We start from the raw sequence: 21,364 nt of genomic DNA, 5'->3' as shown, positions 1-21,364 counted from the left end.
GGTTTCACCCTGAGGGAGAATGAAGCCCTGACATTTTTCACAAACTGGAATTCCTGTTTTCCTGCCAGCCCTAAGGTGGAGGGACGTACGCAAGCCGAGAGTCTCAGAACTGGGGGCCCCAGCCAGCCAGCGTCACGGCAGCAATGACCGGCCTCTGGCTGACCAGCTGCAATCCGCGGGATCTTTAGAGAGGGAGTTGGTGTTTCCCCAGTGATGAGAGAATTACACCTGGCCCCCCATCCCATCGGGGCAATGGGGAGCATGCAAAAGACATACTCATCCTGCGGTTTAGCCATCTCACTTCCTGATGAGGAAATCTAAGGGGGATAGGATCAGCTCCCTGGACCTGAAGCTGTGGGAAGCCCATTCTCAGGCACCCAGAACAATAGAGACCAGCTTTTTGGGTCTGGCCCAGGGGGAGACCCATTCCCCAGGGCCCAGGACAGATAGAGACCAGCTCCCTGGGTCTGAAGCTGGTGGAGACTGGTCCTTGGCCACCTGTTATGATAGGCCTCCAAGAACCAGTTTCTGATAGCTCCAGGCATGGGGAGCTGGTCTTCTGCTGTGCCAAGTCCGGAGGAACAGGTCTCCTGCTTTTCCGAGCCTAGGGGGCTGGTCTCCTGTTGTTCTGGGTCTCTGACACAGCAGGAGATGTGTTCCTCAGGACCCAGGGCAGCAGCAGACCAGCCCTGTAGGCCCAAAGAAGCAGGAAGGCAGTTCCATGGGACCCAACACAGACAGAGACCAGCTCTCTACCACAGAGGGAGCAGTACCTGGAGGCCTAGAACACAGAGAGACTGACTGCTAATGACCCTGAAAGGAAGATGATACACTGATGAAGACTCAGGACTAGGGAGCAGATCTTTGTTCTAGGCCTGTCTCTGCCACTGAGTCATTGTGTGGCCATGAGCGAGTCACTCCCACACTCTATGCCTCAGTTTCCCCATGCAGGGACACTCCTTGAGCGCAGTGGAATTTACCCCATCTCCCTTCGTCAGTGTCTGCTGAGTGTGGTGACATCCCAGCACTTCAGGGCACTGGGACCTCAGTCCGGTCAATTTGGCATCCCTCTCTGGGTTGGTATGTTTCAGATGAAAAGCCAACATGGTGGGGGTGGGGGTGGGAAAAGGATGGGCAGGGCCGTAGCAACAAAGAACGTGGCCCCCTCCAAACATATGTCCGGGCGGGGCCCCTTACAATGCAGAAACTGGAATGCGGTATTTATTTTGCCACTTTTAGGAGCCCCCTTCCTTGCGGGGCCCCCTCCGGTCAGAGGGTACGGAGGGCGCTCGCTACGCCTCTGAGGATGGGCATCTCTCTCTCTATGCTTCACAATGCTCAACAGAGTCTTTGCCAGGATGGCGCCCTCGCCTCTCTTCCGGCCTTATAATCTAGTATTCTTCCCTTGTATTTTATTTGGCAAATGTGATTTATTTTTGAACAAAATCGAAGAGCCTTTGCAGAGCCCGGCGGCGCGGCACTGCTGGCAGGGAGCATCTGTCTTTCTGGGACAAGGCAGCATCGGCGCTGGGGCTGGCTGGAGCGCGTGCTCTTCATCCCAACTGCCCCATGATAAGGAGGCTTTGCTTTCGTGCATGTCGGCCGGGCTCTAGGAAGCGGAAGCTCAGGGGCTCGTCTTTCATTACCAATCTTTTAATCTCCCTCGGCAGATCCATATTCCAAGGCTCTGCTTTTTAATTGGTGTGTCCAGAGAACTATATTAGGCCTTGCAGATAATCCCCCCTCCCTTTTCAAGTCGGGCTGACTGATATCGGTGGCTAATCTGCCCGGCTGCTTTTCACTCCGCTCTCTCAGCCGCGCAGTCCCATAATTCATCTCCGCATCACTAACTCCTCAATGGACAGGAAAACGACCACCTTGGAGAACCTGGCATAAATCAGAAGCCAAAATACGCTGCATATCATGGGGGGGGGGGGGAAGGAGAGGATTTTAATGGCACTAACGAGAGACCATCAATGAAACTGTCAGTCCCGTCAGGCTGGAGGGGAAGAGCTGGAAGAGCGCAGTAATCGCTAATAGAAAAGCGGGGCAAGGGAGGTCAGTGCGGCGCAAGCCAAAAGAGCAGGCATTTGCTGGTGCTTCTGGCTGGAATCAGTGGGTGCTTTTTATGGCCGCAGACAATCCCACAAGTCGGGTGCAGGGCCTAATGGAAATCAAAACCCACCACAAAGCCAACCACGCCCTGAGATAAAGGAGGGTGGGGAGTAGGGTACGCAGCCATGTGTTCCCCTCGCCCGCCGGTGTGTGGGGTGTGTGCGCAGCATTGACAAGTAGAAGATGTAATCGTCTGTAGGGGTGAGGGATAAGCTGCAGGGGAGGATAGGGAGTCAGGGCAGTGAAGAGAAACAAAGAATTTATTAAGCATGTAGCTGCCCTGGCGACATGGCTTGGGTTGGAGATGCAGCTGGACAGAGGTTTTCTTTTTCAAAGCAGCGGCGGGACACGCTGGACCCCCCGCGCACCAGGTAGGCTATTGGGCTCTTTAGGAGAGTGACGCACCAGGTCTGTGCACCTCCTAGCCATCTTTCTCACCAGCATATGCCAGGGAAAGAGCAAAAAGGGAAAACGCCTCGATTGCATCAGTAATAACAAGTCTTTGTGGAAAACACACTTAGCAACTGTTGCCTAGAAGGGAATTGGGAGCAGCCCTTAATTTCAAACATTTATAACCTGAAACCAGATAAGCTGCTGAGAGGGATGTTCAACAAACTCAACCTGCCAGCACAGCCAATGAGAACAGCCCCCAAGGGGCAGGGGAAGAAAGCGGCCTCTCTCCATGGTGCTGATCTGAGGCTATGTCCCTCTGGGCCACCTTACAATGGAGCTGAGCTCAGGACCAAGGGGGAGCCAGCAGGCGCCGAGCTCCAGTCACTGCTCGGACTCAGAGCACACGTGGAGCATGCATGAGTCTGGCTGCTGAGCGGGAGTGATTTCGGCGCGGGATGCCGAAGCGGAGGATTAGGCGAGTTGAGTGATTCCATTCACCGCGGCACTGGGCATAGCAACGTGCTGCTCATTTGATCAATAGATCATAGAGTCCAAGGCCAGAAGGGGCCATTGTGACCATCTAGTCGGACCTCCTGTACAGCACAGGCGAGAGACCTGCCCCCACATCATTCCTAGAGCAGAGCTGTTGGAAAAACATCCAGTCTTGACTGAAACATTGCCAGTGATGGAGAATCCACTCGACCCTTGGGCAACTGTTCCAATGGTTAATTACCCTCATCCTATTTCCAGTCTGAATTTGTCATTGTCCCTGCCCGGCTGCCCGAGCGCTGTGCGGAGGTTGAATCCGCACTCGTGTCAGGAAATCCAACCCCTCAGTGGCCTCCTTCCACTACATGATCGCACGATGTATGTCAGCTAATACAGAGAGGAAAATCCCTACGGTAGCACCTAGAGGTCCCCTCTGAGATCAGGGCCCCAGAGTGAGAGACAGTCCCTGCCCCAAAGAGCTCACAATCCAAAGAGTGGGAAACAGAGGCAAAGGGACTTACCTCAGGTCAAAGGAAGAGGTGGGAAGAGAACCCAGCTCTCTTGGGTCTCATTCCAGTGCTCTACCTACTAGACCATGGGGCAGCTGCACCAGAGAGCAGAGCATGGCCCAGCTGATATACCTAGCCCCACTGGGAAGCAGCACAGAATCCAAGACAGCAGGTCCTGTCCCTAAAATTGTACTGCATGGTTGGGAACTCCCTACCCTACTAATCCCTCCTTCAGACACCCTCTCCCAGGTAGCCTGATAGAGTTCATCCATGAGCCAGAGAAGTAGTTATGTCTGTATTAAGGGTAGTGCTTAGATACCTCAGTGGAGATCAGGCTCCCATTGTGCTTGGTGCTGTACAAACACATAGTGAGGGACAGTCCTTTCCCTAAGGCAGATCAGGGCCCTATTGCACCGAGCGCTGCACAGACACAGAGTGAGACAGGCCCTGCTCCGGCTGAGATGAGGGCCCCGTTGTGCCAGGCGCTGCCCAGACACACAGGGAGAGACAGGCCCTGCTCCGGCAGAGATCAGGGCCCCGTTGTGCTGAGCGCTGCCCAGACACATGGCAAGAGACAGGCCCTGCCCCAGCTGAGATCAGGGCCCCATTGTGCCAGGCACTGCCCAGACACACAGGGAGAGACAGCCCCTTCCCTTCAGCTTTTACCATCTCAATAGACAAGACACAGGGTGGGTGGGAGGAAAGATTATCATCCCCATGGAGCAGATGGGGAAATGAGGCCTTGTCGACATGGGAAAGTTGCACTTTAAAGTGATTTGTAACCAGGTCCAGGTAGGCTGGTGGAGATGCTTTATTTCAGTTTCAAGGTGTCTCATTGTGGTTTAGCTTAAACCTGTCCCCAGTTGACTTTAAAGTGAATAGAGCCACTTGAACTGGACTCAGCACAGCCACACCGGGATCTGCGTTGGTTTCACTAAATGGGAATCTGAGCCCAGACTGCCTCCATTGCAGCCCAGGGCTCAAGCAGGAGCCCATCCTGCCTCTCAGTTGTGATTTATGCAACCAGAAGATTTTGACAAATTCAAACCATTACCCCCACCCCCCGCCTCCCAAAGCAACTTGCCTGACTCCATATTCAATCTGTTCTCTGGCCACCCACTGAATTTTGTGTCTGGTTTGTATTGTCTGATCTTTCTTTGTCTACTTCGATTGACAGTTCCTTGGAGCAGGGACCATGTGACCGTGTCATTCTGGACACCCTTGAAGCTAAACAAATACATCAAATAACAGCAATAGAACGCAGTTTCTATAGCATCTGTCCTTCCCCCTTCCACAGGGCTCAGCCTGCCATACAAATACAGTACAATAAATCCAGCCCCAAGCACAAAACAAAAGGAGAATGGATCCAAGGCGAAGAGTGGCCATTGTGTAAGAGGGAGATGAGTAATACAGTCACCAGTGCATTTTAAAAGGAAGAATATTTGTGTGCCACATTTCTCAGCTCAGGGTTAATCAGACACAGGGCTGGAAAGGACCTGAAGACAGTTGTGGAATGATGGGCTGAATGACCCTGCGGCAAGAAAGAGGAAGTAAGGTTGCTCTGGGAAACTAGTGTGGGATTCTGCTCTGAAACGTGACTGTCAGCAGGGCGCCTTTGTACTCTGCAGATGCGCACCCTGTCTGGATTCAGGGTCAGGGCTGATAATACGTCCTTACTGCTTTGCTAGCCCAGCCGAGCCCACGCAGCCAAGGGAGAGGGAGCTGGAGTCTATTATGCCTTGTGCAACAGCAGCAGAATTGATAACGAAGGCCCCGATTCTGCAGTGAGCTTGGCAGGGATGGATCCCTGCAGCTGCACGGAGACCCACCAAGTTCAAAGGGGCACCACGTGGGTGCAGGGCTCTGTCTGCGTGGAGCTCACTGCAGGACCAGCCTAGTTCCCAGTCATTTACCCCTGAGTAAGTCCCTTGATGACAATGCACTGATGATAACTAAGTGCACTGGAGCTAGAAACCACTGAGACACAGGGAGCACGTGAGTCACTTTTCAGCTCAGAACCAGAACCTAGCTAATCCCAGCCTCACCATATGCCACGCCTGCTCTCTGGGGACCGAATCCTGCCCTCACTCACACCCACGTGAGTCAGGTGGTGTCCCACGGACTTCAGCGGAGTGACTCCTCGTTTACACCAGTGTAAGGGAGGGCAGAATTTTCGCCTGGGCACGTCTCTTTACTGACACAAAGGAGCTTTCGCTACCTGACCCACAGCCCACTGACAGCACTGGAGAGACTCCCATTGAGTGCAGTCGGCGCTAGATTAGTCCCTTTGGCGCCGAACCTGCAAACCTTTCTGCACATGCCATGGAAATCATCCCATTGTCTTCATGCTAAAGCATGTGGGACCGAGGGCCTCAGCTTGCAGTCAGCAGGGTCACAGAACAGCAAGCTGCAATCTGTTTTGCATTTGCCCAGCATCAAAGCATCAGGCATTTGTCTGCGAAGTTCTGACTGCAGAGTCCTTCCGACTGATGTTAAAAACACAAAGACGCTCAGATGCCGGGCTGAGCTCTGCAGGGCTGGCAGGCAGAAAAAATCATCTTTTGACTCATCAATCGAGCGCGCTCGATGCAGAATCCCCCAGAGATTAAAAAATACAAAGGGACTGAATGTCATTTCAAGAGAGCCAACAGGCCAGATCCTTAGCCAGGGGAGATCAGCACTGAAGCTACGGGCTATTTATGCCAGCCAGCGATCTGGCCTCAATTTCCTCCCTTGAACTCCAACATCCCTCAGTCTTCTGCAACGGCAATCACAGCTTTGTTCAATGCAACATCACTTGCTTGTATCAATTCAACCCGCTTTATATTTCAAGAGGAAGAGAGGGAGGAAAGATCCTGCATCTCGAGCAATATCCTGACCCCAACGTGAAAAGGGACCTGCGGGGACTGGATTGTCCCCTCCTTAAAAAGTCAGGCTGGGTATTTCTTCCAACTTTTCCACACAAAACATAATAATGTCACCTCTGGGTTGAGAAGGAAGAGGAGAGAAGTCGGGCCGGAGAGGTAAAGGGTTTGGCAAGTTGTCAGTTTGCTTCTGAGCTCTTCTCCGTAGCAAAGCGCTAGATCAGCCAACAGCCATAACAATAAACTAATCATAAACAAACACTACAAACCCAACTCAGCTAAGGAACGAAGGGGACATTGAGCCCTGTGCATGGGGGTTTAAGCAGGCTTTAAGTGATGTCTAGCCCTTGCATGGACCAGTTTCACCCTAAGTGCATTCTGGCAAGAGAAAAAAATAAAATAAAAGGCAAGATCTGTTCACTGCAGAAAGGGATCCAAGCAGCAAAGCTCAAATGAAGGATTGTCTCTGCTTAGGAAGAAGCTGTCCCAAGAAGAAATCAAGCCAAGATCCTTTGCATCCAAAATCTCATGGGCTACCCACCAAAGTGAAGTAGTCTTGGCTTTTTCTATCAGTCAACTGCCTTCCCTGAGGTTTTCGGTGACACACTGCCATAGGTCACTCCTAGGTCCCCAACCACACCACGCTGATTGCTCCCAGCCTGCTAAGATCAGGCAGGCGCAGCACTGTGCTTTCAGGCAAGCAGTTATTGGCTCTTCTCTTGCATCAGGCACCACTGGTCTGCGGGGTTGCCGAGCGAGAGCCTTACCCTCCGTGCCACCGCACCACAAAATCAGACAAGGGAACCATCGTTAATACCCCACCACCAGAGGCTACACCAGCCTTCTCAGCAGGATCAGGTGACTAGCAGCAGACTGCTAATTGGACACCATTTAGTATAAAGCTTCCAGTTCCTGCCTCACCCTTGTCTGAACAACTAGTCTTTTGGGCCTGTCGCTGCCCAGACCCACTGAGAACAAGCTCCTGCTCCCCAAGCCAGTCTTCCGACTTCCCCAGACCCCATCCTGCCAAGCCTGTCCCTGCCTGCTACCTACACTGACCCTGCACCTTGCCTATCCACCTATTGCCGTCCTCTGGCGGACTAAGATCCCTGCTGCTGAACTTGTCTACACCCTGGACTATGAAAGCTGGCTTGCCCTTCAGACAACTACCCCTCCCTGATCTCCTGACAAAGCCCAGCTGCTCCCCGAGCATGCTCATCGACAACGCCCACCATCTCCCTGACCTCAGCCCTGGTCTCAAACCCTATGGGCCTGATTGCTCCTAGCAGGCCGTGACAACCTGGGACTTTCTGTGAGTCCTGTGATTGATTCATGCCAAGATCTTCAGTATAACTATTTGTGTTACAGGGCACCCGGAGGCTCCCAACCGAGAGCAGGGCCCCGTTGTGCCAGGCGCTGTTGCCCCAAAGTGTTTACAATCTAATGAAACAAGCATTATCCCTGTTTTACACCTGGGGAACTGAGGTCCAGAGAGATGAAGCAACGTGCCCAGGGTGACCCAGATAGTCAGTGGCAGAGCAGGGCATTAACTCAGATCTCCTGACTCCCAGTGCAGTGCCTTTTCTACAAGCCATACCATAAACTTTCATGTGGCACCACTGTTGGGGAGGTGACACATTAAGGAGGGTTACTGGTTGCAGTAAAAGGGCGCTGGAGAGCAGCTTGCTTGGGAGTCAAAGGTTCAAGCTCCTCAGCATGGATACAGATTGGCAATGCGATTCCTTTTCCGAGCCTTAAAGTCTGCCACAGACAAGTCACCTGTGTCTCCTGGTTATCCCACGAGACCGGAGCAGCCTGGCAAGTCCCACATGCCTGTGGCAAGGAGTTAACAGGGCTGCGGGGTGGAATTTTGCAGCTGACTTTTTTGTGCTGCTCCCAGTTCAAGAGAGCCCACGAATCACAGTGAGTTGGACTGATGTCACGGGACAGCGCAGCTGGGTCTGACCCTGCATGCGTGGTTCGAGGGAGTGGAGCGCTCCCTTTCCCTGGAGAGTTCCCAAAGCAAAGGGCAAACCAACCAACCACGGAGTTAATTGGGAATCCAGCTCATGATTTTTATAGCGGTCTCATAATTTGGGCTGCCTGCATCTGCCTCCTCCAGTGACAGGGTAGGTCCTAGGGGTCCCAAACAAGATCAGGGCCCTTCTGCGCTAGGTGATGTACAGATACACAGTGAGCATCCGATCTCAACAGACAAGAGAGACAATGGGTGGGGCTGAAGGGAAAGGTCATAACCCCCCTTTCACAGGCAGGATCAGAGGCACACATGGATTCAAGGTAAACCATGAGCCCTGCAGTGACCACTTTCTCCCCTTGGTGGGCTTCCAGCAGCGCTGAGCCTGCTAGGGGCTAGTGGGGCAGAACAGCCACCACAGGACAGCTACTCTCCTTCCCACTCAGGTGGGCGGGGAGGGGAGGGGAGTGGGTGGAGCCACCCCCACCCAACCCACTAACCAGGGCAGAGAGAAATCAGCTGAGGCAGCAGAGGGTCTAGCACACGTCCACGCTGGAGCGAGGGGATACAAGGCCCAGACCGTGGCTCAGAGTCTGGTGGATTCTTGCCCTGCCCCTTCATTGGGCTAAACAGCCTGGTTACAGGCCAGCCCTCGGGGAGCGGCCCCAGGTTTCTGGACTCAGCGTTGGCCACACTGTTACCCTAAGGGCTGGCTAGTAGGTGTGTGCCTGGGCCGGTCCGTTTTTCTGCCAGTTTTGCAAGGCTGGACTAGAATTGCGACCTCAAACGCAACCTCGGCAGCTGTTCAGAGCGTCGCACTTGGGCTAGCGCTTAACACAGCAAGAGGGACAGCAAATGTGCATTATGAAAACGCTCAGGACTCAATTTGAAAACCAAATGCCTTCATGCGAGGAGGCAAAGCACGTCCCGGATGACAGCCACGCCGCACTTGACGTCTGAAATCCAAACCGCCCGAGCACAGAAAAGATTCCGGGCGATTATTTGGAAGGGTTGAGAAGGGCTCGTTTTCTGCACGCTGCTAACTCAGAGCTGTCTGAACAGATTTCCTTGAAATCTGCCAGAATCACTGATCTCCAGGCTCAGACCAAGTACGACACGTTTCAGCTACAAGGTAATTTGAGGAGAACTTTATAAAACCCTGATCCACAGACCATTGCTCACACAAGTAATCCTTGCTCGCTCATGGAGCCAACACTAAAGTCAATGGGCCTTCTTGTAATAGCTGCTAGTCTGAGCTAGATTTGCAGGACCAGGCTTCAGAAATGGACCGTACGCTGGTCCAGCGCCTAGGACAGTGGGGCCCCAGATGGCTAAGATCTGCAGTCAGTACCTCACTGTAAATAATACCACCACCAGGAGAGGTCCCCTGTGCACGCAGCCAGCAGCAGCCCACTCCATACACACCCCGGCCAGTGGTGGGGATTAACTTGGTCTCTTCAGCAATGAAAACATGTGCCCCTATCACTTGAGCTAAGGGCTCCTTTAGCTGCGGGTGAATGGAACCTGCACTCAGCCCTGCAGCCACTGGCCTCGCACTATGCCCAGGTGGCACGGGCCGGGCATGCTGAGCAGCTGCGGCTCCTGTCCAGGACTTCGCCTTCCACGGCTGCCCAGCTGCACTCGGGAATGGGCTTGGGGAGGCCCCAGTGAATGGGGGTGGTGGGCTGGGGCTTGCGCTTCCTGTGGTGCTGGGATAGGGGAGCCCCAGTGGTGCTAGCCCCCCACAGGGCCACCAGGAGTCTCTGAGCTGGGATTGCCTCTAGGGAGCAGGAGCTCAGGTGCCCCCACTCTGGGGATTAGAGGAACAGGGCCAGGTAAATCCAAGGTATCCAGCATGTAATCAGGAGCGGACTCACCCCTGCGGCGCCTCCTGCTGGTCATCTCGCGAATTAGCTCACCAGCATCCGGAGCGCCCTCTGCAGGCCAGGTGTCCCACCTGTCTTTGGCCCCCGTGTCCCTCCCGGACCCCGGTGCCCTTGGCTTAGGTGCTGCCCCCCCTGGCAGTACCCCACTCTCTCTCTGGGTCTCCCCACCCAGGGGAACCCCCACCCCCTATCCCAATGTTGCCTCAGTTGTGGCTACTGCCAGTCACCATCTAGCCCCCGCGCCCTGGGGCAGATTGCAGTCTATCAGCCAATCATCACTGGCAACAAGGGGTTTGGACTGGCTGCCTTTACCCACCCTCAGGTTGCCCCTGTGCAACCCCAATACCTATTTGGGGCCTAGGACCAGGCCCTGCAGCCTGGGGAGTTGCTGGCCTAGGGCTTCCCAGCCCCCAAGGCCTTTCCCCAGCCCTGCCTCACTCTAGGTTCCCAGTGAGTTCCCCAGCAGTCAGGCCTGTCTCTCTCTCCTGTCAGAGGGAGACTCCTCTGCTCTGGCTATCCTGGCCTTCTTATAAGGCTGAGTGGCTCAATTTGGGGCATGGCCCCAGCTGCAGCCACTTCCCCAATCAGCCGGGGTTTTGCTTCTTTACAGCCCCAGCCCTCTGCAGGGCTTTTCCAACCCCTTCAGGGCTGGAGCGGGTGTTCACCCCGCTACACAGCCCCTCTTGAAGAGCAGACCCTCCTGCCAACTCAACATCTAGTCACTTACAAAGCAGGAGTTTAGATCCTGCAGCCCCCCCTCAGCTTCCCACACACCCCTGCAACCCCCCATGAGCCCCTGCAGCTGCTTACATGCCCCTGCAGCCCCCCCACACTCCTGCAGCCCTCACCATGCCCCTGCAGCCCTCCCCCCAGCCACCCACACGTCCCTGCATCCCCCCCACACCTCTGCACTCCCCCAGCCACCCACACGCCCCTGCAGACCCCCCCACACCCCTGCACTCCCCCAGCCCCCCCCCACGCCCCTGGAGTCCCCCACGCCTCCGCAGCCCAAACTGAAACTTTAACAAATTGTGACCACAACTTTTGCACCAAAACATCACAACTTTTTTACAGCCTTCCGGAGAGCCACTCAGGGCCTGACGTCAGCAGAAAGGCTCCTATTGACCCCAGGGAGCAGGATAACTCCCCCATGGGTTACCAAGCCAGCCAGCGCTGCACGCCTGCAGCATCCCCCCGAACCCTGTGGGCCACCCAGCTCCATTCTTCTCCTCCCACCCCGGCCCCAGTTCACAAACCCTAGGCTACCAGCTCCCCAGCAGGGGAACCGACCTGGGACAAGAGGCAGGAGTGACACAAAGCCCACCTCCTTGCCCCTCCCTACTTCCCCCTGGTTACATTAAAACCCGTCCAAACCCAACTCCCTGCCTCACTTTGACTGCAAGCTCTTCTGGGCAGGGACCTCCCCAAATTACTTGTCCATAGAGCGTCCCAGCACTGTGGCCATGGTTAAATAACATCACTGCCCAGGAGAGCTCTCCATGGTTCTGAGGGCTGTTCAGTCTGCGTGGCTCAGCGGGGGCCTGATCCTAAGCTCACTGAAGTCAAAGGGAGTCTCTCCATTGACTTTAATGATGGCTCAAGGCCTTGGCCCTGGTCATGGTGCTGAAATAGATGAAGTCCAGTCTCTTGATGGTTGGAGGGACAGTCACTGGCCAGTGGGGGAAGGACAGTGCCTGGCATTTCCGTTCCACACCGTAGACCTTTCCAGCTCTGATTAGTAATTTACAAGGGAGTGATCCTTATGCCCATTTTATGAAGAGGGAAACTGAGGCACACAGAGGCAAAGCAGGTCAGCAGTGGATGTGCCTCAGCCCTACCCCTCAGCACGAAGAGTGAACCAATCTAGCTGCTCGTCAGCTGCGTACAGAGCAAGGCTGGCCTCACAGACAAGGCACTGGGGCTCAGAAGCTGTGGGTTCAGGTCTTTGCAAGTCACTTCATGTCTCTGTTCTCCATCTGTAAACGGGATAATTATATTTCCTTTGGCCCTATTTAGACTATAAGTCTCAGATCCTCAAAGGTATCTACTGCCTAACTCCCTGTGAGGATTTGGGCCTGAATTCTTGGGGGCAGGGACTGAGTCTCAGTGTGTGTCCATACAGCGCCTAGCACAACAGGACGTGATCTCAGGTGAGGTGCCTCCAGCTCTTCCCTTTGAGCGAGGGGCCGCTCATTCCTCTAGGAAGGGGACTGGAGAACTTGGAGCAGCAGCACCCATGTATTCCCAGCCTGGCGGAAGTCACCCAGGGTAGTGATGCACGCATTGCCCGGGCAGTGAGAGCACCGACACTGGTTTCCTGATGAATGGGCAAAACAGAGCCCAGGTGAGGTAAGGCTGGGCGAGGGCAAGATGGCTCCATAACACTTTACAGGTGACACTCAGGCAACTGACCCCAGAGGCGAAAGCACCGTGACTTACATCCTAAGTGCTAAGTTACGACGCAAAGCAGCAAATTAATTCCTCTCCCGCCCCCCTCCTCAGCTAGCTGCAGCCTACAGCACACAAAGCACGGCTGGGACAGGGCCGCCGTGCTGAGGACACAGATTGGAACGAAGAGCTACAGCACCCCTGAAATCAAGCTGTCAGGCAGGAAGAGTTATGTCAAGCCGTTTCGGAAAGCAGATCCTTCACTCGTCGGTGATGTGTTTAACAGTTCGGGCAGGGGGGATTAGCTTGGCATGATGGAACAGATTATTGCTGTTCTCGGCTTGTTAATTTCATGGCTCTTATACCCTAGTGACTAAGGAAGGGAATGCGTTCATCTTCTCTCTCTCTCTCTCCCTCTCACACATACACACACACCCCTTAACGTCCCCCCCACATTAACTCCCTCTCCCTTCCCACATTAATTCATGCTAACACAAGGCCTGTGCCCACACCCGATCGCTCACACTCACACACTGGGAAACACAAACGTTCCCCCTACGCCACACGTTTCAAATCAGTCTCTGAAGCCCCTGACTTCGGCACAATGCACACGGCCATGCTGAGAAGGGGAGCATGGGCCTGGCCCCGCATGCTGGAGGGAGAAGGTACATGGCAGGTACATGGGGATTGTTACTGGGGTGGGCAGAGTCATGTTTCCCCGCGGGCAGTATCCCCAGAGGGGGGGGGACAGGACAGTAGGCTTGCTCCTGGACAGTATGGGGGGCACGTATGGTGACACCCCTGCAGCTCAGTATCATGTTGGTGTGTGCTAAATTCCCCTCCCCACAGCAGGGCTCCTGCTCTCCCTGCCCAAGGAACCTGCTTCTGATCTCCCCCCAGCAGTGCTGTGTCACGTCCCTTATCAGCCCAATTCGTTCCTGACTGAGAACTGAAGGGTACTTGGCCTGGATGCGTCGCCTGCCTCTGATCCCGCAGCCCAGTGCTGCTAGGGAGATGGGCTGACTCTGCACTTGTTACCTCGGGGCCTCGAGCCCCAGCGCATGTGACAGGGAAGGGGAGCTGCAGCTGGAGTCCCCTCCCAGCTAGTCCTGGGATGATGGCGGCCTACTCTGGGCAGGGCCCTCTCCCCCGCAGGCTGCTTGGCATTCCCCTAGCATTTACCATTAGCATCAGGAGTGTGTGCCTCCCCCTCCCACCCCGCAGGAGCAGCAGGCTGCTCGCTGGCCCTGCTAATTGGTCCCAGCCCATCTCCCCTCTACACCTTTGCCCCCTGACCACACTGGCAACTCCAGATGGGGTTAAGGATGCTCGTTAGCAGAGAAATGAAATCAGGCACGAAGAACACAAAGGTTCTAAAGCAAGGACCTTGCCGAGGGCTGCCCAGGACTGCGATGGGGCCAAGGGGTCATCAGAGCCAAGGGTGGGGGGAGGTCACTGTCCGCGATGGAGGGGGAGGGGACCTGGGTTCTGTCCACCCCAATGCAGGACCCACTCTTTCCAGAGCTGAATTCCCACGGGAGCAGGATCGGGCCAACCTCTTTCTGCACATGAAGACTCTGCCCGATCCAGGCAGGACATCACTCCCAGGGAGCAATACAGGAAGGGAAGATTGAGAGCCCTGGCTTAAGCGTTCCGTTGGTGGACTTTAGCCTCTCACTAACATCCCTGCTTAGCACTTTACAGGCGTCAGCCAAGGCAAGCCAGGTGGTGAGTAGGAAGCAGGCTGGTGTCGTCACCCTCAGGTGGGTGCAATTAGAGCTGCTCAACTTCGTGTCATAGACTCTAGACTGCTGTCATCCAACAGGGATTATCCTCCAATTTGTGTGGTTAAGAGCTGGAGGGGCAGGGTTCTCCCCGCACGGTGCTCTCAGTGGGTTTGGTATGTGCTGCAGTGACCGCTGTAAAGCCCGCGGTGGCTATGGCATTACCACCCCCTTTCCCAGATGGGGAAACTGAGGCACTGAGTGAGGCAGTGGCTCAGGCCCAAGGCCACACAGAGATAGCGGCAGGGGCAGGGAATGGAACCCAGGAGTGCCTTCTCCCTGTGCTGTAGTCCAGCCGCTAGCTCCCACCTCCCTTGGACAGCTGAGGGCCCTCAGACCACACCCTCACCCCCAGGGAAAGATTGTTTGGCAGGGCAAGCCAACAGAGTAGCCCAGTTTCAGGCATTTCTCTGGCCCTCATTACCCTGGTCGCTTAGCGCCTCCTGGACAGTAAGGCCACGTCGGTGGGGTAGGGCAGGGCTAGTACCCCCACTGAGGAACAGAGCAGTGCAGCAGCTTGCACAGGGAGTGTGTGGCTGAGCTGGGAATTGAATCTAGGTTTCCCAAATGCCAGCCAACTGCCTTATCCACTAGGCCATCCTGCCACCTTACCCTTGGGCCCCAATCTGGGCACATCTTGACCCCAGGCTGAGCCCAGCAGCTCTGCCCAGAGCCCAGCCCCGTTCAGCGTTGTCCTACTTTCACATGTTCATCGCACTCGACAGAGGCGAAGTTTCAGCTGCAGTTTTCAAGTTGGTTCTAAATGAATTTTTCCAGGCAATTAGCACTTGTTAATTAGCCAGGGAGGCTGCCGGTGCCCAGCCCACGGGGCTGACCCCCAGTGCAACCCGGGAGAGATGCCCTGGTCCGTGTTCCCTTGGGGGGGGGGGGGGGGGAGAAGCTGTGTAGCGAATGGAGAAAGGAGCAGCAGCACTGAGAGGCAGAATAAAAGTACATGGGGAAGAGGAGGAGACGGAGGACAAGGGAGCCCGTGGGGCAGCCAGCAGCCAGCAGGCCAGCAGGCCCTGGGGGAACAGAACGGATCACAGGGGCAGGGGGAGGCTGAGAAGTGACAGGGGCCAGCTCAGCCCTGCCTGGCACAGGTCAGGGGGAGGATGAAGGGACACACTGGAGATAGATGGGCAGACAGGAGGGGGTCAGGGCAGCGTCTCATTGGAGAATCCTGCCCGCCCTTGCCCCTGGGGAGGCCCCCGACCCTATAGACTCCAACAGCTCCCAGGCCTGGGTGGCGTTGGGGCTGTAAAGGGCCGTGTAAGACAGAGGCTGTGCTCATGGCTCCTGGTGCCACATCCCCTGTGGCGAGACTACATCCCTTCTAGCTGCAATGACACCATTCCACTGAGCACCAGCAGGAGCCATGGGGCTGGACTAGAGCCAGCCTGGGGCAACTGGAGCCCCAAGGAAACTGGGGACAACTTGGAGGTGCCCAGAGCCCCCCTCCACCACCACGGCTGAGCAGTTGGTGGCCAGGTGACCAGGACCAAGTCACCGCTGACCGGGTAGCGGAGAGGCCACTTCCAAGGACGGCCCACGAGAACACAGCCACCGGCTCCTAGCAGGAGGCCCAGCTCCCGTTGGGAGGAAAGCAGGAGAGAGCTGGAGTGAGACGGAGCCTGCCACTAGGCACTGCACATACCAGAAACCCAGCCCAACAGTGCCGAGAGCCTCGCTCACCACCTAGGGGCAGTGGGGCGGGGCCAGAGGCTAAGTGGGGAGAGAGACAGGGGCTAGTGGTGCCAGGTACGGATCGATCATCCTACAGCATCCCCTGACCCTTCTCAACATCCACTGCTCACCCCGGTGCAATTCCAGGGCTGCCCCCGCCCAATGCCCAGCCCATCACCAGCAGCTGGAGTGGAGGGAGGGGCTGCCACAGAGAAAGGGGGCACACAGGAGACACAGAGAGGCGCGATGGAGAGACAAAGGGCGGTGCAGAGGAATGCAGGGGCAGGCTCAGAGGGAGGGACAGAGGGCAGGGTAGGTGAAAGGGAGAGACCCACACAAACTGGAAAAGGCTACAGGGCAACCTCCGCTCTGGCACAGCCCCGTCAGCTGCAATGGGATTAGCATCGCTTCGCACTAGGACTGAATTCAGCCCTACGGCTTTTCAGGGTGAACCCCAGCTGGGCTGCCCCATTACCGTGACCACCCTGCGACTTTCCCCAGGTGAGAGTCCCCCGATGGTGCCGGGGAGACAGTCCCATCCTTCTTACTCTCAGTGCTGAACCTCATGCTGTCAGTGCCCCCCAATCCCAGCCAGGCGAGTGCTCCCCCTGCTGGTCACAAAATGAGCCACAGGCTGCAAATGGAGCAAAGCCCATGGTGGTGATCAGAAGTGCAGGTGCCATGACATGCCGGGTGCACTGGGAACAGCTGCACTGTAGCTAGGGAGACGCAGGTCCCTGGGTGATGCAGCCCTTATTAAAGGGCTGGCCAGGGAACAGGCACTGACTGGGATCCCTGACTGTCAGCAAAGCCGTCAAGAGGGGGTGGCGTTGTGAGAGGGGAACATCTGGAAGAGCGAGGGCTGAGGGTGACACGGAGTGGTGAGCCGGAAGACGACTGTTAGCAGACAGAAGATGCCTCGGCTCTGCTGCTCACTCAGCCTTGTGACAAGACAAACTGTAACTACTGCAGCCCTAAAGCACAGGGCCACAAAACGCCACAGCAGCTGGAGACAGAGAAGACAGCAAAGAGAGAGAGAGGCGGCGGGGTGGGGGGGCTGAGTGAGGAGACCAAGACAGAATGTGAGGGGAAGAAGAGATATATATGTTGGACAACCCCACTGGGAGAGGGAGATGTTAAAGGGACGCTGCCTGTAGTACTCTAGTCAACAGGCCCAGCAGCTACCTCATACTCACAGCCGAAGAAGCTCTCCTCTAGTGGACGAGGCCTGTGCTCGCGGTGCTGACGAGCCAGCAGTCAAGCCCAGCCAGTGACTATGGCGTCCAGAGGTGAATGTCAATCCCAGCTGACGTCTGCAGGTCCCTGAAGAGACCCGGGGCAGTGTGTGTGTTTGTTTGTTATACAGTGCTGTACGTCCACATCTGAACCTTGAAGCCCAGGGTCAGCTCTAGTTCTTTATCATTTCTTTTAATCTGGATCAAACTAAGAGGGGAGGAAGGATGGCAAGGTGGTGAGAGTAAAGGACGGGTGGCAGGTCCGTGTGGCTCTCCCAGGAGGTGCGGTCTGGAGATGGGTGCCAGGTCCGTGTGGCTCTCCCAGGAGGTGCGGTCTGGAGATGGGTGGCAGGTCCGTGTGGCTCTCCCAGGAGGTGCGGTCTGGAGATGGGTGGCAGGTCCGTGTGGCTCTTCCAGGAGGTGCGGTCTGGAGATGGGTGCCAGGTCCGTGTGGCTCTCCCAGGAGGTGCGGTCTGGAGATGGGTGGCAGGTCCGTGTGGCTCTTCCAGGAGGTGCGGTCTGGAGATGGGTGGCAGGTCCGTGTGGCTCTCCCAGGAGGTGCGGAGATGTGTCCGTGTGGCTCTCCCATGGGGCACATATCAAGATGGCTCCCCCATGGCTTGCAGTCCCTGTTCCTTTGCCAGATCCCAGGGCTCCCTTGCCAGAGCCACGTCTGTTAGCAGAGCAGGAGTTGCGGCTCTGATGGATGCCATGATTCATTTACCAAGCTGCTCCTCTCATCAGCCCGGGCTTTTTCTGGCGGCTGGTAATTGCTTCTGGCTGGAGGCAGCACGCGTGAGGACAGAGACGAGCGCACATGATATATACAGTGCTCGTTTGTTCTCCCTGCCCCTTCCTTCTCCAACCCGCCATAAATCTCTTTTATCTGCTGGTGCAGACAGCGCTGGGTGCGTGTGAGAGAGACAGCGAGTCCCGCGGCCCGGAGAGACCCCACTCGCCTGGCTACCAGATTGCGTGGCGGTCGTCTGATGTAATTTAGGTTAGTTGGCTCTGACAGGGCCCTGCGCCCAATCGATCAGGGGAAATGAATCGTAATGTCAGCCCCTCTCTGGCTCCACACCCACCTTGACGGATGACAAGGGCAGTAGGGCTGAGGCCTCCGTCTCCTCCCATGGACGGCTTGAGCGGCTGGTCACTCACTGGGATGCTTGCACCATACACTGTCTGAACCTCCTTCCTATGCCACCATCTCTGCCCCAGGAAACAGGAGGGCGGAACAGGGTAGCGGGGTGATGCCAGCTACCATGGCAACCTTGCACTGCAACCTCTACAATGCGTCAGGGAGCCGAGGGGGTCACCTGAATTCACGAGAGCCCCACCTGGCCCTTTAAGGAAAGTAGGCTCAACGTTTAGCCAAAAATGGCAGAGGTGCAGGGGGCAGCACCTGTCCCACTCGCAGACCTCCTGGTTCCCTCAAGGCCTGAGCTACCTGCTCCATCATCCAGGCTCCAGACCCTGTGGCTCCCCAGAAGCCTGCACTGGCTGCTCTCCCACAGAGTTCCAAAGCACTCTAGCCCCTTTCAATGGGAAACCAGGATCTCTTCTTTGGGGTGGCCCGAGGAGATGCCCGAGCAGTGTAAGAGTGAAGGGGGAGCTGCCTCTGGCTGCTCAGCGTGAAATGGACCTGGGGCTTCCTCTCTTCAACAAGAGGGAGCCAAAGGCATGAGGTGCCCACGTGCCTCTGGAATTAAACAGGATTTGAGTGCCTCACTTCCAGCCGAGATCCTTGTGCCCTGGCCTCATCCAGAGGCCCCCTTCTCCATTTGCAGGTCCCTGTGGCACAGACTCCCAGGTAGCCTCCTGGAGCTCCCCTAACAGGCCCCACTTTCATCCCGAGAAGCAGGGAGAGGCAGCTAGCGCTGAAGAGCGAGTGGAAGGCATGGAGGAGGGAGCAGGGCTGCCCAGAGGATTCAGGGGGCCTGGGGCAAAGCAATTTCGGGGGCCCCTTCCATAAAAAAAAGTTGCAATACTATAGAATACTATATTCTCGTGGGGGGAGAGCATGGGTACAGCGTCACCGACCGGCCACCCTGTCCGCGGCGGTGGGCCTGATGGAGGATTACTTAGCAGCTGAGGAAGCCCAGACTCACCCCCGTAGGTCCGGAAACCTGAACCGGGGAGAAGGCCCAGACAGAGGAAGCCCTCGGGGAGCGGGGGCTCGGGAACCTGCCCCCCGTATCCGACCCTCACCTACTAACCTCCACAATCCCGGACCCAGGCGGGAAGTCCCTCGGAGGCAAAGTTGAAGAGAACGGCCACCCCAAGGGGGACGAAGCCCAACAAGGGACGGCAACGGACCCGCGGAGGGCCGGAACCGCTGCTGGGAGTGCGGACAAGAGGGACATTTTCAGCGGGAATGTCCTTTTATGGATTGTAACTATGGACAAGTATGGGTTGCCGGTCATAGAGCCCGGAAAAGGGGCCCAGGGAAATTGGTGGTTCTGGTGCGGGTCGAGGGGATCCACACGAGGGCTCTCGTAGACTCAGGATGTAGTCAGACCCTCGTACGGGAGGGGCTGGTCCCGAACCTTAGACTGGCAGGGGATAAGATACACTTACAGTGTGTACATGGGGACATTCTCCCTTATCCCACCACCTGGGTGAGGATCGGGATAGGGCAGCGGGAGGAAGTCCTCCACGTGGGCATAGCCCCCAGATTGGCCTACCCCGTAGTGCTGGGACGGGATTGGCCCGAGTTTAGGGAGGTCCTCCAACAGTATCAACTGTCAGCTCCGCAAATCGAAGGAGCTACGTCTCCAGGAAAGGAACTCCTCGGACACACGCCAGAGACAGACCCCGGGGAGGGGACATCTACAGCGGGACAGACGGCCGCCGAAGCCCAACATCAACCCATGGAAGAGACTCAGAGGGAGTTGGAACGAGATATTGACTTTGTGAGGGAGCAGAGAGAGGACCCAACGCTGAGTCGGGCTTGGGAGCAGGCCATTGTCCCCGGAGCGGGAGAGGACGTACCTCCAAGACTTCCGCAGGGGCCACGGTTTGAGGTCCAACAGGACCGCCTATATCGGGTGGTGCAGGAGCCACATACGCCTGAGGTCCTCCGACAGTTCCCCAGAGGTTGCGACGAGGACTACTACACTTGGCACATGCCAACCCATGAGCTGGACATCTGGGGCGGGAGAAGACCCTTCAGAGGGTGGCCCGCCTTTTCTTTTGGCCCGGCATTCACCAAGAAGTCCGAGAATATTGCGCATCCTGCCCAGAATGCCAACTGGCGGGACCAAAAGGTGTACCCCGAGCCCCGTTAATACCCATGCCGGTGGTCGGCGTACCCTTTGAACGTATCGGAATGGATTTAGTGGGACCCTTAGAAAGAAGCAAGACAGGGAATCGATTTATTTTAGTAATCGTGGACTACGCAACCCGGTATCCCGAGGCTGTTCCCCTCCGAGCGGCCACGGCACCGGTGATTGCCACCGAACTCGTGAAGGTCTTCACTAGGGTCGGGATACCCGCGGAGATCCTGACTGATCAGGGTACTAACGTATCCTCGAAATTGATAGCAGAATTGTGCCGCCTCCTGAATATACGGACGCTCCGAACGTCAGTTTACCATCCCCAGACAGACGGGCTGGTAGAGCGTTTTAATGGGACCCTGAAGTCCATGCTGCGGAAGTTCGTAGAGGAAGACCCCAGCCATTGGGATACATTATTGCCAGCCCTGCTGTTCGCCATAAGAGAAGTACCCCAAGTGTCAACTGGGTTCTCGCCCTTCGAACTTCTGTAAGGCAGGCAGCCCCGAGGGATCCTGGACCTCTTAAGGGAAGACTGGGAGACTCAGGAGACTCGCGTGCTCGGAACCACCCAGTATGTGCTACGTCTGCGAGAACGGCTCCAAACCTTGGGGGTTTTTGCCCGGGAGCATCTGCGACAGGCCCAAGAGACGCAGGTTCGACTATATAACAGAGGGGCTAAGGCACGTAGCTTTAACCCCGGGGACCGAGTGTTACTCTTGCTACCCTCGGCGGAATCAAAGCTCCTGGCCAAGTGGCAGGGAC

At 56.3% G+C, this 21,364-nt stretch overlaps 1 protein-coding gene across 1 annotated transcript in view; it reads right to left on the bottom strand.

Annotated features, from left to right (window-relative positions):
• SYT7 (synaptotagmin 7) overlaps positions 1-19,915 on the bottom strand; it is a 122,272-nt gene extending 102,357 nt beyond the window's left edge. The window contains exons 1-3 of the mRNA XM_065403362.1: positions 19,905-19,915; positions 19,544-19,665; positions 19,436-19,453 (exon numbers count right to left, since the gene is read on the bottom strand). Of these exons, the coding sequence (XP_065259434.1) occupies positions 19,436-19,453; positions 19,544-19,665; positions 19,905-19,915 (151 nt within the window). The remainder of the gene's footprint in view (positions 1-19,435; positions 19,454-19,543; positions 19,666-19,904) is intronic.
• Between the last annotated feature and the right edge of the window lie 1,449 nt (positions 19,916-21,364).

Source organism: Emys orbicularis, chromosome 4, assembly GCF_028017835.1.
Source record: "Emys orbicularis isolate rEmyOrb1 chromosome 4, rEmyOrb1.hap1, whole genome shotgun sequence".
NCBI classification, from domain to species: domain Eukaryota; kingdom Metazoa; phylum Chordata; order Testudines; family Emydidae; genus Emys; species Emys orbicularis.
Note: the sequence above shows the minus strand (reverse complement) of the source record. Positions and strands in the feature narration are given on the sequence as shown.